The sequence below is a fragment of the Rousettus aegyptiacus genome, unplaced genomic scaffold (assembly GCF_014176215.1).
Source record: "Rousettus aegyptiacus isolate mRouAeg1 unplaced genomic scaffold, mRouAeg1.p scaffold_m13_p_10, whole genome shotgun sequence".
In the NCBI taxonomy this organism is placed as follows: Eukaryota; Metazoa; Chordata; class Mammalia; order Chiroptera; family Pteropodidae; genus Rousettus; species Rousettus aegyptiacus.
Genome location: NW_023416285.1, coordinates 78,080,576 through 78,097,322, shown reverse-complemented (window position 1 = coordinate 78,097,322; position 16,747 = coordinate 78,080,576). Strand labels below are relative to the sequence as shown.

General features: G+C 32.8%; 1 protein-coding gene across 1 annotated transcript in view; it reads right to left on the bottom strand.

Moving 5' to 3' along the window:
* Positions 1-201: 201 nt before the first annotated feature.
* ITGB1 (integrin subunit beta 1) overlaps positions 202-16,747 on the bottom strand; it is a 48,397-nt gene continuing 31,851 nt past the window's right edge. The window contains exons 7-16 of the mRNA XM_036228054.1: positions 15,483-15,638; positions 14,649-14,744; positions 14,281-14,370; positions 12,689-12,829; positions 12,332-12,531; positions 10,450-10,688; positions 9,793-10,015; positions 8,921-9,153; positions 7,059-7,225; positions 202-1,431 (exon numbers count right to left, since the gene is read on the bottom strand). Coding sequence (XP_036083947.1) covers positions 1,366-1,431; positions 7,059-7,225; positions 8,921-9,153; positions 9,793-10,015; positions 10,450-10,688; positions 12,332-12,531; positions 12,689-12,829; positions 14,281-14,370; positions 14,649-14,744; positions 15,483-15,638 — 1,611 coding nt within the window. The 3' untranslated portion in view covers positions 202-1,365. The remainder of the gene's footprint in view (positions 1,432-7,058; positions 7,226-8,920; positions 9,154-9,792; positions 10,016-10,449; positions 10,689-12,331; positions 12,532-12,688; positions 12,830-14,280; positions 14,371-14,648; positions 14,745-15,482; positions 15,639-16,747) is intronic.

Here is a 16,747-nt window from a genome sequence, read left to right as displayed (position 1 = left end):
AAAGGTGTCTGAAAATCTATTTTACCATGCCACATTTCCTTATGTCCCTGGCACATCTTTTATTTTTATTTTTTTTAAAGAAATATGTTTTACCTTAAGTGAAATATCCATCAACCAGAAATGTTTTTTGTCAGTCTCTTTAAGCTATAAAAATTTTATGCAAACAAAGTGACGAATATATCAAAATAGAAACATACAATGTAAGTATTTTAGGCATTTCTATTTAATAAATAACTTCAGTAAATAGCATTGTAAAAAGTGATCTGTTAAAATTAAAAGGCACTTAAAACAAGAATGTGACTAGTATGAAACAAAATGGGCAACTCAGTGAGAAATATACAGTGGTTACTGCAGTAATTGAAAGTAAGACTTGTGTAAGTGATAAGTGTTGCACGAGCCACAGTACAACTTCATGTGATCATTAAGAAGGCAAATTTACAGCGAAAACAGCAAAGAAAAAGTACTGATTAAAAAAAAGTCTTACCCCAAAATTGCAAGTGCATTAAATGATTAGAAGTGGTGATAAAAAGCACCAGGCTTTACACAAAATAAAATGAATAAAATAAATTCATGAACCAAAGGTCCCCAATTCAGCAAATACTATGTAAATTAAAGCCTTTATGTAAATAATGCTAAATTAAGGACTTTTTTGCAGAAAATGTCCCAATACTTTTATCCAAGGCCTGAATTTATAATGAGAAGGCATAAAAGTTACCAAAATCAAGTAACTCTTAAAATGGCACACAGATTTTAAAGCTGTTTTTTCTTCCCAACACTGATTTTTCTCATGGCCTTTGTAGAGGAAATATTTCAAAACTATTTTACAAAAGTAGCTCCCAACATACTCATCTTTCAGATATGTCATCAGTCATGTCTAGGAGGCAAATAGCAAAATAATAAACTTAAAACAATTCTAAACTAGCAAATAAGACACTTTGGATTTTTTATAACTGAAAACTGACATATCTGTAAAGCTAAAAATCAGTTTTAATACTTGATTAATAGGAACTCTCATACTCATTACTTTAACTACTGTACTGCCCTTTCAAACACTCTAGAAACATCACTTAATCCAATAAGAGCTTGATTTCAATAGTCCAGGAGGAAAAGGTCAAAAAGGCACAATGTGACCTCAGCTGACAAGGATAACCATCCTGTCTCAAGTCTTTTGTCAGTCCCTGGCATTGATTATAACATTATTTTCAAAATAATATAAAAAATTTTAAATTATACATATTGTACATTTTCAAGACCTGCACATGAGTAAAACCCATGGTGATATTGCCCTAAAGCTACATTATTCTGTGACTATGGAAATCGCTACTTTGCATTCAGTGTTGTAAATGAAATGTACACAGGTAGTGCTCATTTTCCCTCATACTTTGGATTGACAACAGTTGTCACGGCACTTTTATAAATAGGATTTTCACCCTAAAAAAGAAAAAGAAAAAAGAGCAGTTACTCTAAAAATCATGTAATATTACTTTCTAAAACAATTTTGAAAGCTACAGTCATTTTCAGAAGTCATTTCTATTTTTTCTGTCCAGATATCACATTCAATTTTTTAAAAAGGCATTAATAAAAGTTTATACAAATATGAAAAATGAAAGCTTTGATCTACAGGTCTAAAGCTGCCCCTGTAATCTGGTATTATTTCATTCTTGAGTCCTTCCTCCATTGGAGAGCTAATTTGACAATGTCCTCCATAGTAGAGAATGTGCTATTACGGTTTCTATCATTTAACTAGTTTTAAATATGTGTTTTAAGAAAGAATTAACTCTTCTGCCATTAACTGCCTGATTCTTAATCTTTTATTGTACATAGAAGGTACCTGATAAGTAATAAGAATCCTTGGCTTTCATCTCTGTGAGGGAGGTGTTCACCTGAGCCTCTTCCACAAAAGTTACTGATTATGTTAACAAATATAATTACCATTCTTCATGAAATAATTGTTATTATTCAACATTGCATTGGCAAAATGTTTTTTATTGCAATAATATATTTTAAGAGTACTATAATCAAGTCCAGTAAATGATTTCAAGCCATAAACAAGAGACCTTTCAAGATCCCAAAATATACTGATAGTGATGTTTCAAACAGGAAAATAACAGACAACCCGACACTACCATTTTCTTTGTCTCTTATGCTAATTGATTCATTTAAATATCTGACACAGCATTCTTTTTTCTCCTGTTCTTGTAAAGTGAAAGTACGCTTGAAAGTCAAGTAAGATATACTGCAAAATAATCCTCTATCAGAGGAAATTGCAGTGAGTACAAATCAAATAAACATTAAATGAAAACTTAAACATTAAGTTTTTAGACATATATTAAGATTTTGAAATGTTGTTTAGTTTCATATATCTCATCAGATCTATTTGTAGTAATTTTTAAAAATATTTATAGAAAGCATCTAAACAGTAATTTTGCTTTTAAATTTTATTTATACCTCATTGCATATTACATTTGGACCTGGCTTTTATTGCCACAATTTTTGTCCTCAGAATAGTTTGATGAATGACAAACATGAAAATAAATTAAGTCACTTTGATATAATAAATAGAATTCTGTACATAATAAAGGAATAGTATAAAAAAGGGACTGACTTCGAGAAGAGATACTGTCATAGTGAACCTTACTACAGATAAAATACTGAAAGGTAAATAGAAACATATGCAAAATCAAAGTTCATATGCAAAGTCAAGGTGTAGGGAAGAATAATACATTTAGCAGAAATATCTATAATTCATTAGTTTTTTAGGATGAATATGTGAGTATATATTTTGAGGTGTGGAGAAGGGAGAAAAGACAAGAAATAAGACAGTGCCAAATCAGGAAGGTTCTGCATATGCCCTACTAAAAAGACTGAATTTTATCATGCTGATAAAAAATCACTGAAGGAGAGTATCATATAAGGGCTGAGTCCTGAAAGATACCAAATAAGGCACTATGATTTCAGCTCAGCAATTAGTCTGAATACCAATTAAAACATGACAGTATACTTTAGCCACACACATGCTCCCCTTCTGCATAAAATACAACCTGATCAGCCATTTTTAGGAACATGGAGGAACACAGGATCCCTTAGAAACTAACATTATATAATCTGAATGATAAAAACCATATAGGATATCAATTTCTGAGCTCTAATCCCAATTGGATTTAATAATTCCCATACGCACATTACAGCAGATGTTTCATAATAGAGATGGGAAACTGGACCCTAGCAACTACATTCTTAACAACTTATGTAGTACAAATGGGTTACACTCGCTATTTCCATCTTCCTATGTGCCTGTGAGGCTAGTACTGCCTGCTCATTCTTTCAAATATGCTGGGAAAATTAATTACCATTTAATTAAATTTCTTTAATGCATTAGATAAATCTAATATTTAATGCTTAAAAATTGTAAGCAAGTTACACAAAAAAATCTGAAAAAAAAAAAACCCAAAAGAAAAAAACCACTTAAGTTATTGATGAGTCCAAAGTACAAATTACATGGCAGACTTACTTACCTTTGGAGAAAAGTTTGCCTTTTCATATACACAAACATCATTATTTCAAAGTCCAGCCAAACAAAAATTCAACATGCAAGGTTAGAGGTAAAATTAAACTATATGCATTAGGCATCACTTTAAATGGAGATAAACTAAAATAATTCAGATTAGTCTTCATCGTTCAGAGTGCAACCCCAGCCTATCCCAACAACAAAAAAGTCTATTTAAATCAAGAGAGCAAGGGTATATTCAGAAAAGAAATCCTCTGTACTCAGTAAAATGTGATCCTTGTGCTCATTCTGGAATGCTGACAATGATGGCTAGAGAATCATCTCTGTAAAATATATTAAATATACAATGCACAACTATGAGAGATTAGGAGTCCATTATTTTTACATAACAGCAAGGGAGGCTAGACTAGACAATTTTTTCAATCTACTTTAACAATCATAAAGTTGATAACTTGATTTTTTTTTTTAATGTATCAACATGAGAGTCTCATGTGCTAAATACAGTTTTTGCCCATTACCCCAAAAGTTGAGGATATAATTGATTGGAAAACTTTGATCCCATATCAGAAAAGTGTTTTACAAACCATGATTTGTTCTTAATTTCTTGATTCATTCATTAATTTATTTTTTATTTCTACTTTAATTTTTCTTGAGAAAACACCTCAGAATAACCCCTAGCTGTTAGTTCACCTGCATTTTACGAATAAATAAAGACATTTTTACTTTTGCTTCTTGAATTATCCAAAATGCTTATTTTGGCTGAAAAAAGTAACATTTCAGCCAAAAATTAATTGAACGATATAAACTTTAAGTTTCACTATTATTGATAATTTCCTTCAAAGTACAATTTAATGTACAGCAAAGGTGAAAATTTCACCGTTTGCTAGGACATAAAAAATTGACTGTTTTTGACCTATCCAAAAAAAAAAAAAAAAACCTAGAAAGAAAAAAAATGCAAGCAAATCAGTTTCCTTCTAAAAAATACTTTCTGGAAAGTATTAGGTAAGAAAAAGAATGTGGCAAGTCTCAAACTAACAAGGAAATGTACCAGCCTGCCCATATATAAATCTGATTATCATTTTCTGCCATGAAATTTAACTTTTCATTTCAGAAATCTTAAAATCTGCTTAGAAATAAAAATCTGACCAGATGAGTTCTAATATTTTTTGGTAGTTCCTATATCTCTAAATATATTAAAGATTTCTGTATTAAGATCTTATTTGCTATTATTTTATAAGTATACACTAGTAAACAAGCAAAACTATATTGTTGGTTTCTGTGTAATAAAGTGATTTCCCTGTTGCAATGTTTGCCCAATGCAGTAGTTACTCTAAATTACAACAAACGTCAAAAAGCTATAATTTTCTATAAAGAGTGATCTACCTCTTCCTAAGCAGGTAACCGAGTTTTCTGAAGATATGACTGCTGCCAGTACATTGTAGTGGACATGAACTTGGACCCTGGAGCCCAAATGTGTTTGAATCTCAGCTCTTACACCAATAAAATATGTGAACGTGAGTCAAAAGTTACCTAATCCTTTTGTCCTTCAGTTTTCTCATGGGTGAAATAATAAAAGTAGTTGGGAAAGGAAAGAATTCTAGATTATCAGTCAAGAGAATATGTCCTGATCGCAACTTTTTTATTAGAAAGTTTTAGGGGCTTGTGCTAAAATATGCTAGAAGCATTTCATGAAATTTCAGTTATAAGGAAGAATCTTGCCCACTACTGGTAATGATAAATTTATTATCCAGGTAAAACATACACTCACCATAATAACTTAGCCTAGCTTAGAGATTAAGTAAACCTTATTATGACCATGAGATTTTCAACTAAGTTTTTATTTAAAACCGTAACTGGACTTTTTAAAGTCTCTTAGCTTTCTTTTTAAAAGTTCAATGTTAGAATTAAATGGTCTTCTGGTCTTTAATGAAATTTCAAGTTACAATCAAGAATAAAAAATCTCAAAATATTTCTAGAACAAATAACAATGACATTGTAGTTGTATATTATACAAATATTACACCAGGTTACACTTATTTTTCTATTTGCCATTTAGATTTCATTTACTTTTCACTATTTCACCCCAAAACTGACATATAGTAATTTGTTCTAGAAGGCTAATAGAGCATTGAACTGCAGTGAAGATTATGACCAACAGGCTGGTATCATACACTGTAGTTTATTAGCTACAAGCAACCACACCATAGAACAGATATTACTGACTCCTTGTTAAAGATATGAAAAACTGAAGCACTGGGAAGCGAATGACTTAATGCTACTCTACTTACTAAATGGAAGAACTGAGATTTCACCCGAGGTCTGTCTGACCACAAAGCATTCTCTCCACAACAACACAGCTGCTGCTTCTATTCCATTATTTTAAAGCTCTTCTAAACACTAACTTTAAATTAACACACAAAAAGGAAAGCCATTATATAGCCATTTAAAGCCAGACTTAAAAAATAGCAATAGTGATAAAAGACACACAGTGCAGTAAAAAAGGATGAAAGTTCACATGCAAAGACAGAGAATGAAAGAAAATACGAACGGCAACTTAGAGACCAGCTTTACGTCCATAGTTTGGATTCTTGAAATTATTAATAGGACTCTTGTAAATCGGATTTTCTTGCTAAAGTGAAAGAGATAGTTTCTAATGATGTCATCATAAAAAAATTGACATGTATAGTGTTCAAACACTGTAAGAGAATTTTTACTACTTTACACTTCTTAAATTCATTATTTTAAAATTTACAATTTAAAAATACTGAAGATTGTCAGTTTTCTTGTATCAAAAGATTAATACACAAAGTCCAACATCTGGCCACCCCACCTCTGACTCCGTATTTCAAAGCACTAAACTCTAGCACAAACTTTCAGACCCTTATAGCTTTTAAAATTTTTATAAAGCAAGGTTTACTGAGTAATAATTTCCAAAGCGTAAAATATGTCCTTTTTTAAGTACAGAGTTTCGTAACTCTCAAATGTATAAATGCACCCACACCAGCGTCATCCCAAGAAGATCCCTTGTGCCCTTTACCCCAATTCTAGCACCTGGAAACCACAAATTTGATTTCTATCCCTATAGTTTTGTCATATAAATGGAATCATAAACTATGTAGCCTTTTGAGTCTGGGAGCTTTCTACTTAAGGTTTGAGAGAGAGAGAGAGAGAGAGAGAAGGAGGGAAAAGGGAGGGAGGGAGGGAGAGGGAGGGAAGTGGAGAAGGAGGGAAAGGGGAGGGGGAGGGGGAGAGGGGGAGAGGGAGGGAGGGCGGAGGAGGGAGGGAGAGGGAGGGAGAGCCTTCCATCAAATAGCTTGCTACGCAGATAACATTATTTAGGATTCTACTTTACATGAGATGAAAAGGCAAAAGAGGAGCTTTAATATCAAAATTATTAAGAAAATAAAAATACTGACCACAGTAATCAAAGATACATTCTTATAGCATTTTCTTTTAATGGGATATATTTAAGATGTTTTTTTGTTTTGCCCTAAATGCAAGTTTTCTGAATAATGAACTTATGGAACTTTTTAGATGTTTTACAACTTACCGTGTCCCATTTGGCATTCATTTTTTCCTTTTCAAATTTGGCGAATTCCCTTCTGTCATGAATTATCATTAAAAGCTTCCAAATCAGCAGCAATGCAAGGCCAATCAGAACAATTCCTGCAACCACACCAGCTACAATGGGAATGATGTCTGGACCAGTAGGACACTCTGTAGAGTACAAAGGAAAGACTGAGCACACAGGGATTAATGTGTGGAGAGTACAGTCAGAAATCTGAAGAGCTAGGCAGTCTCTTATCAATAAACATATACTATCCCAAAGATCTAAAAGACACTACAACTAACAAGTGAGTTTACAAGGACACAGAATCCATGACCAATAAAAATAATATATATTTCTACATATTATATAGAAATTTATTTCTACATATTAGAAATTGAATTTTAAAATAGTATCCTCTATAATAGTATCAAAAGTCATGAAATACTTATGTATTTCAACAAAATATGTGCAAGTTTTACATGGTAAATCCAACAAAATATGTACAAGTTTTGCATGGTAAAATTACTAAACATTGATGAAAGAAACCAAATAAGACCTGAATAGAGAGCTAGTCCATGTTTATGGATCAGAAGACTCAATAAATATTAAGATATGATTCTCTTCCAATCTGATCGATGCAATCCAAATCAAAATCCTGGCAGGATTTTTGTAGATATTAAAAAGTTAACTCTAAAATTTACAGGAAGGTAGCGAACTAGGGAAGTGTTTCAAAATCACTTTTGGAAAAGAACAAAGTTGGACAACTTACATTATCAGACTTCATGCTCAGCTATAAAGTAATAGGAATTGAGACAGTGTGGTATTTACTGGCCATAAGAAAGTTGCATACATTAACGGACTAGAATAGAGTCAGAAATAGGGCATACATATAAGGTCATCTCATTTTCAAAAATGGTTGAGAAAGGTCAAGTTTTTCAATAAACAGTGCTAGAATTACTGGACATCCATATGCAAAAAACTGAATCTCACTCCACATACTAAGATTAACTCAAAATGGGTTATTGACCTAGGTAGAAAAAACATCTAGAAGAAAACACCACAGAAAAATCCTATGAACTTGGGTTAGGTGAAGAGTTCTCAGATAAAATGGTAAAAGCAAAATACATAAGAGAAAAACTGGGTAAACTGTAGTTCATCAAAATTAAAGTTTTGGGTCTTTGAAAAACCTTGTTAAGAAAATAAAAAAACAAGGAGGCACAGACTGGGAGACACTATTGCAAAACACATATCTGAAAAGGCAAAACAGTGCAGACACTTTAAAAAGCAGTTTGGCTGTTTCTTATAAACGTATGCCTATCGTAGCCCCCAAAATTCATTCCTAATATTTATTCAAGAGAAATGTAAACTTACATTCCCATAAAAACATGTACCCAAATGTAGAAAATTCCAAAGAATATACAAAAAGCACATAGAAAAACCAAGATAAAAAAATGTTTCATCTTCTGAGAAGCTGAACAAACTCACAAATTATAATAATCTTTAACAAATTATCTCTCTTGTCAAAGCCTAAATCAACCTCAAATTTATGTATCATCAATAATGATATAACTCTTATGAATTACCTGGTGTCAGATATTGTGCTGAGTGTTTTGTGGGGATTACTGTATTAAATCTTCAAACTCTCCACTCATAAAACTTAAAACTTGCTTTCGCTTTTCCTCACTTCTTATATAGTTAATTAAATACTATTTTAAACTTTGAGATAAAAATGTCCCAATTGGAACCTAAAATAATCCAGCTGGAGGCCATTCCTGGACATTAAGGAAAATGCAAATAGGCCTAAGTAGCAGAAACAAGACATAGAAGAAAATGAAAATCATTATGAAGTATCAGATTTCTACCTGGAGTCTCTACAACGTGAACGATGGCTTCATTGTTCCCATTCACGGAATATGTGAAATAGAACCAGCAATCATCAACATCCTTCTCTTTACAGTGGGACAGGGGATCCACCTGGCCTGGCTGGGGTAATTTATCCCGATTTTCGACCTTGGTAATGTTGAAATGGGAACATTCCTGTGCACATGTATCCTTCTTTTCTCCTTTATTGAAGGCTCTGCACTGAACACATTCTCTGTTAAAACACAAATTGTAACAGTTAAAATTTAATATTTAAAATGAATATCTGCTTAGAAATTACTTCACGTGCTAGATTCAAAATTTGACCAAACTGAACCAAGATCTATGAAGAGTTTGACTAAAAGCAGTGGCATACAACATTGCTTGATGAGAAACAAAATATAAGATGCTAGTTTCCCAAGTGAAATTATAATTTATTACAACTCAAACTAAAATCCCCCAAAAGAAATAGTAGTAAAATAAAACTAGCTCTATCAGATATAAAATGAAAATAATTTAAACGATGTATTGCTGGTACAATAATAGTTTTTCAAGGAGAAAACCTTCAATTTTGCTTAGGCGAAAGACAGTAATTAAGCAATTGGTGATGCTAATGTAACAGAAGTTACCAGACTCAATTACATAGCAAATTCAGATCAAAATAATGGTACCACTATCCTATGACACTCTCCAAAATCATGTGACAAACACTAGCCACTGAGAAAGAATTTTTAGATTTGAAGAGTGTGCTTCAGTGTGACAGATATTTTATTTACAATGTAAGGCACTGCAGGTACTATTCCATATCTAGTGATACCACACAGGGCAACAGACAGTAAATGCCAACTATTTAAAGCAATTAGGAAATACTTACTTATGCTCAGCACAGACGCCAAGGCAGGTCTGACACATCTCACAAGTCGGCCCCTGAAACTTGGGATCCGTGCACTTACATGTGCCACACTCACAGATGCCCCGGCCATTACAGATCTGTCCATTTGTGGCCATGCATGAAGTCGTGTCCAGAGAACAGTCACATGCACTGCCCGTGTAGTCGGGGTTGCATTCACACACACGACACTTGCAAACACCATTTCCTACAATTAAAAATATCATTTCTCATAACAGTAAAACAAATATCACAGCACTGATTTAAAAGTTAAAATGAGCAATAATGAGAAGAAAGTATATGTAAAGGATGGACTGACCCTCAATGCTGCCCTTTTTCTATTTATTCATTAAGCAAACTCTAACATTTTTATTATATTAGATCATATTTTTTTGTATATTATTTTTTTCTTCTTTTATTGTGAAATATAACATACATAACAGATAAGTACATAAAACATACATAAGTTTAACATGTAATTATAAAGTGGAAATAAATGTAACTAGCCCTAGGTCAAGAAAAAAAGACTGCCAGCACTGAAGAGCCCCAGCCCCTTCACCTACCCCTACCCCTACCCTGTGCTACTTTTCCCCTATTAAGATGAGATCACATTTTATTACCATATTCTGACTCCTTTCTTACCTCCACAAATTAAGCCGTTGGATCTATCACAGTTGAAATTATCACACTCGCAGAATTTTCCAGAATAAATTTCATTTGTATTATCCCTCTTCCTACAAACACACTGTCCACAGACACATTCGCCATTGTTACTACAGATCTCTGAACTGTTTTCTTTCCTGCAGTAAGCATCCATATCTTCACTGTTAACTTCATCTGTGCTGCATTCACAATGTCTGCCAACACGTCCCTCATTGCACCTAAAGAGTCCAAAATTTCAATCACATAAAAGAAAAGTAACTTAAAATAACTATGCTGTGAGAAAGATTAAGGATACGTTTCAACTACAATTATGTTACATGGGAGTGCTCATGGACACAAAGTGTGCATATGCACACACACACACACACACACGCGCCAGCCATTCAAGTTCACACGGAACATGTGCAAGGGCCTAGGGAAAAAACTCTTCAGGAGAGTAACCATTTTGATCAAGATGAAAATATAATAAGCAAGTACACAAAACATTTAGAAACAAAGGATAAACTTATTTTTAAACAGTATGTTAGTGATGTTTTCAAATTACATGCTATTATATTTGCTATTATTGGTGAAGCATCTCTAAATTTAAAGCAATGGTCCAACTGTTAATGTAAGAAAGTACAATAAACACATCCTAAAAGCACACAGAAGTTAAACACTGAGAATATAATTTAAAAATATAAGTAACATATTGTTTAAAAACAAATTTATCCTATGGATCCAGACTTTTCAGATACACTTGTATATTTTCAGAATACCTAATGCTCACAGACACTGAATACACTAACTCTGTTTCTAGTAAATATATAAAGAGAAGAAAGGCATCATTTACATGACTTAGGATATGCAAACATAAAAATGTAACATTTTAATATTTAAAATGATAGCTAATAACTAATGGTGAAATAGAGCCATTTATTTTTCTCATGATTAAAATCTTTAAAAACTTAACCATTTGGAGCTGACATTTAATCAAAATACTCTCCCCTCCTATTCTTTAAGGAGAAAACTGTATTCAGAGTATATTCAATTTTAATTTTTAATTAAAAATAACTAGTGTGAAAATAAAATTTTATGCAGAAGTACATGTAGTACAAAGTGAACATCCTTTATCATGTCCTAATTCCAATTCCCAGATAAAATCACCATTATAAGTTTGACATGTCTTCAAAATGTTTTTTACAAACATTACATAAGCTTATTTAATAAGCTCTAGAAAATTTAGATTGCTATTTTATGAGAGAAAAACCCTAATGCTACCTAAATAGTTTGTTAAATATATGGCTTGGATGGCTATAAAAGCTTTTATTTTAAAAGCAGTCTTCTTAAGGGGAAAAAAAAGGCAAGGAAGAATTTTCTATAAATATCACAAACAAGATCATCAAATTGATCTTGAGGTAACCAACAGTGGTTGGAACCAAAAAAATTTTTTTTCAATTAGAGTTTACGTTCAATATTATTTTATATTAGTTTCAGGTGTACAGCATAGTAGTTGGCCACTTAATTTACAAAGAGAACCTTCTAATTAGTCTAGCACCTACATGGCACTGTAGTTATTACATTAGTGACTATATTCCCAATGTTGTACTTTACATCCCCATGATATTTTCTATCTACCAATTTGTACTTCCCCTTCACCTTTTTTACCCCAGTCCCTCAAGCCTCCTCCCATGTGGCAACCACCAGTCTGTTCTCTGGATCTATGAGTCTGAATCCATTACATGTGTTCATTTATTTGAAACAAATAATTTATTTGCTCCAAATAGCCAGGTTTTCTCTTGATGTCCCAAAACATAACCTGCCTGTAACTTTCTGAACCAATATACCTCTCTCTGTCCTTTTCCGACCACCTCCAGCTCACCTGCAAGCTCCGCACTCAAACGTTCCATTTCCTTCATGACACTTTGGACTGCCAGGGATGCCTTCACTTTGACACTCACATTCACAGATGAACTGAAGAATAATCTCTACTTCCTCAGTGAAGCCCAGAGGCTTAATTTTAATGGTTTCAGAATTCTTATTCGGACATTTATTTGAAGTTATGCTAATTTCAAATTGAACCTTAAAGGAAAAAATGAGTTAACAACTAAGCAACTTAAATCTACTAAAAAATATTTCAAAAAGCTACTCATTTTTTTATCCTGAAATTATAATCTAGATTGCTTATAAATAAGTGATTTTTTCTTTTCTACAGAAAAGGTAGATTTATACCACCTACCTCATCTCCAATGGAAATATTGGAGCATTTTCTTCCATTTTCCCCTGTTCCATTCACCCCATTCTTGCAGTAAGATTTGTAATTTATTGTTACTCCTTCTGGCAATTTGCTATTTTCCAATATGACTTCTGAGGAAAGAGACTAAAAGAAAGTCTAATTATATATAGGAAAGGCAAACAAAATGCCATTATAAAATAAGCTGAATGCATAAAACCAATGGGTAAAATGAACTGTTAACAAAATATCATTTAAATAAAATACTTGAAGCCAAATCTTGAGTGACCAGAAAACACAGAACCTAGAGAAATAAGGCTCTAATTAATAAGGATCAGTTCAAAATATTGTGCATGATTGGAAATTAAGTTATTTATATTAGTTAAAATATTAATGATCATTAAGCACAGAAACCTGATATAAATTATGAGGAGTCCTAAGAACTCAGAACCAACATTTTCTTTCCCTGTCAGCAATATGGCTCCACCCTGCCCCTACCACTTCATCTAACTAGGGACTAAAGTAAATAATCTACTATACAGTCTGGAACAAATTTACTTAGAAGCAATTGTAGCCCTGGCCAAAACAAAATAAAACAAAAGCCCTCAGTAAGGATTCAAGCCAATGCTTTTTTTAAGAATATCAGACTGCCCAGGACAAAAGCAAAAGGCTGTGGCGGCAAGTTATCACCTGTTAACCCCTACATCATGGGAATTCATGTGGTTAAGATGGAGAACGACTATGCCGAAGGCATGCAACATCTGAACATATTTGTAAAAATCTTTTTTTTGAGATGATCAAACATTTAAAAAAAATTTTATTAAATTTCCTGGGTGATATTGGTTAATAAAATTATATAGGCTCCAAGTGTACAATTCAATAATCCATCATATATATATTGTATTGTGAGTTCACCACCTCAAGTCGAATCTCTTCCTATCACTATATATTTGATACCCTTTACCCTTCTGTATCTCTTTCCCTCCCCATTTTTGAGTGGGGTCTTTGTAAAACATTTTGGGAACTCCTGGCATGAAATAAAAAGTATCTAAAAATCAACTGGTCAAGGGCTAAGTGGAGACGGTGGCATACAGCACACATGATACAAATGCCTTCAGATTACTTAAAATAATCATTAACCAATGCTTACTGAATATTATTAAAGGTATTCTGAATTAAGCTCTAGATGGAGCAAACGATTCCCTCTTTATTTCAACTTCCTTCCATGTGTGAGGGGAAAAATTTTATAAATCTTTTAAAAATAGCTAAGTCATATCTATATTTACGTAGAAAAAAACTGTAAATCAAAAAGTGAGTTTTTTCCCGTTTGCTTTCCAACAAAGAGACTTCCTGTCTAATGACCTTCAAACAGATATTTAGAAATATTCTCCACACACCTTTATCTTATTTTTTCTTTGTTTAAAATTAATAATTATGCTTTTAAAAAATATGAGTTTTTTCTCCATATATATAAACTTTAAAATTTATGTTGTCCCTGGGTTTTGTTAAACTGTATATAAAGGGAGCTTTACTTTCTTTGAGCAAAGTATTCTCAACAGGGTATTGTCCAAAACAGATCTTATTTAAAATGCACTCACGTTGTATGCATCAATGATCAACTGAATCACATTGCTGGAATTTGCAGATAATGTTCCTACTGCTGACTTAGGAATCAAATTTTTCAGTTCCTGTAATTAAAAGATAAAACATTTAAAATACACACATAGTCATTCAATAAGCATCTACGGAGTACCAAATACTTATTTTTAAATACCAGTTCCATACATAGTTACTAAATAACTTAAAGAGTCAGACCTGTTAATATAAAATGCTTCTGTAAAATCCAGTCTGTCTAGCAGGTGACATTTTCCCACATTTTAATTCAGACATATGATTTTGTCTCTAATGACTAAAAGAAAAGGGGTCTAGAAATTTCTTCCTCTTTTTATCTCATACATATAGTTACCTTGTAAACAGGCTGAAATTCTTCAGTAACTGCAAAAATCGTCTGAATGTTATTTTCACTTAGTTTCTGGACAAGGTGAGCAATAGAAGGATAATCCTAAGAAGTTAAGTGATAAAATTTAGTATGTAATTACATCTAATCAATTCCAGTTTTTCAATCCTTTTTGAAAATCATGATTTGACTATATAACTGGATTACTTACATAAGATTGCTTGAAATACACAAATAATTGCTGGAGTGGTTTCTAATCTATATATGTATATAAAAATTTCTATAACAGGTTTTATAAAGCAAGATTATCTAAGTATATTAAATGTCAGAACAAGGAAATTAAAGAATTGCCAGTAATTAAAGGTTGTATTATCTATTACTTAAGAAAAAGACCACTTTCTTCCAGAACCTGGAAAAGTTGCCCATCTTTATTTTTAGTAGAGGCAGGGTGCCTATTTTTAAAACTCGCATATAAATATGGAGTGTTATTTATATGTGAGTACAAATTATTTTTTTAGAAATAAAATCAAATTTGCTACCAAATGATGCATGCAAGTGAGAAGAAACCCAGCTATGGGTTGAGGCATGAAGTAAAAATGTCTAAGAAGCTCCTTTCCTCCTACTGAAGTCCTCATCTAAGCGGAAGAAAGCAAGCACAAAGCTACATTTTTAGAAACAGCAATACTTGCTTTCTTGCACATAAGGTCAGGGCCCATACTTACCAAAATAAAAAACCCCAAACCCTGAAAAACTCACAAGCCACTTGCTCACAATATCTTAGTATTAAATGTCAAAACTCAATATAAATCCATTCAATAAATATATAAGGAATTAGACACTTACATAATAATGGCTCATTGTGTATACATCATTTTCCAAGTGACACTGTCCATCATTTGGTAAAACAATGCCACCAAGTTTCCCATCTCCGGCGAAGTGAAAGCCAGCGTCCGTGGAAAACACCAGTAGCCGTGTGACATTCCTCCAGCCAATTAATGACTTGAAAAGAAAAGGACTGTAATTTAAAAGTATTCCTCACAATAATCCACAATAGTGCATATAGGCTACCACTGTACTTTAACCTAATTCTGTATCTTCTCTTTACTTTCTCTTTCCACAATGCTAATATTCTTGTGGATAAACACATAGACCCCACTGAACAGAGCTCTTCCACCCCACTGTAAAATTACATCTTGCCTGGTTGTCCATTTCTCTCAGCTCTTTTTAAAAAACTGTGTCTTTTAAAATAAATACCTTCTAGTGGGGGTAAGCCAACTCCACGTGGGGGCAAGGACCATTCATGGTTTTGCTCATTATCATATCTGCAGTAGCCGGCAGAGTGTGTGTGTGTGTGTGTAGTAGGTGGTTCATGAGTATTTCTGAATAAATAAAAATGCCTCAGCTCATGCTTTACTTTACCTTCCTGCTGTCTTATTCTCATCCATGCTTCCATCCTAACTCTAACTTCCACAGTATATACCTTTACTGGCCCGCCATAGTAGGTCTTCCTTTTTTAAGTACAGAAAAAACTATCTTTTCCAAAGATTTGCACTGCTTAATTCCACCATTCTAACTCATCAACACTGTTTATTTGTTCATTTATTAATTCTCCACCCAATTCAACAAATAATTTAGAGTAGCAGTAAAGGCCTCTTCTATTTATGGTAATTATATTTGTTTAAATTTACTCAATACATCTGTTTATATACTCGTAAGACTGGAAGGCAAACATTACGTTTATTAATGCTGGCAATCCAGTTGAATGTGTCTCTTTTACATCTAGAGAAGTAGGTGGAACAGTTATGCTCAGTCAGCATAACAATCAGAAATACAGTAGTTGGCTCGTTTTAATCCCACAGACTAAGGAATAGTTAGAGACAACCCAGAGAATGCTCTCCCCACAGTGACCTGCTAACAGGAACACAAATTAATGGCTGGAAAGAAGAAAAGAGGTGTCAGGCTATGCACAACCTGGAATAGTTACTCTTTCTTCCCCTTTAAAAGCAAGATTATCCTTAAATTGCAACTACTCCATGAGAAGTCAGAGGTAGCAATATAGTAGTTAATATTTGCTGAGACCTTAATGGTACTTTATATGGATTACCTTA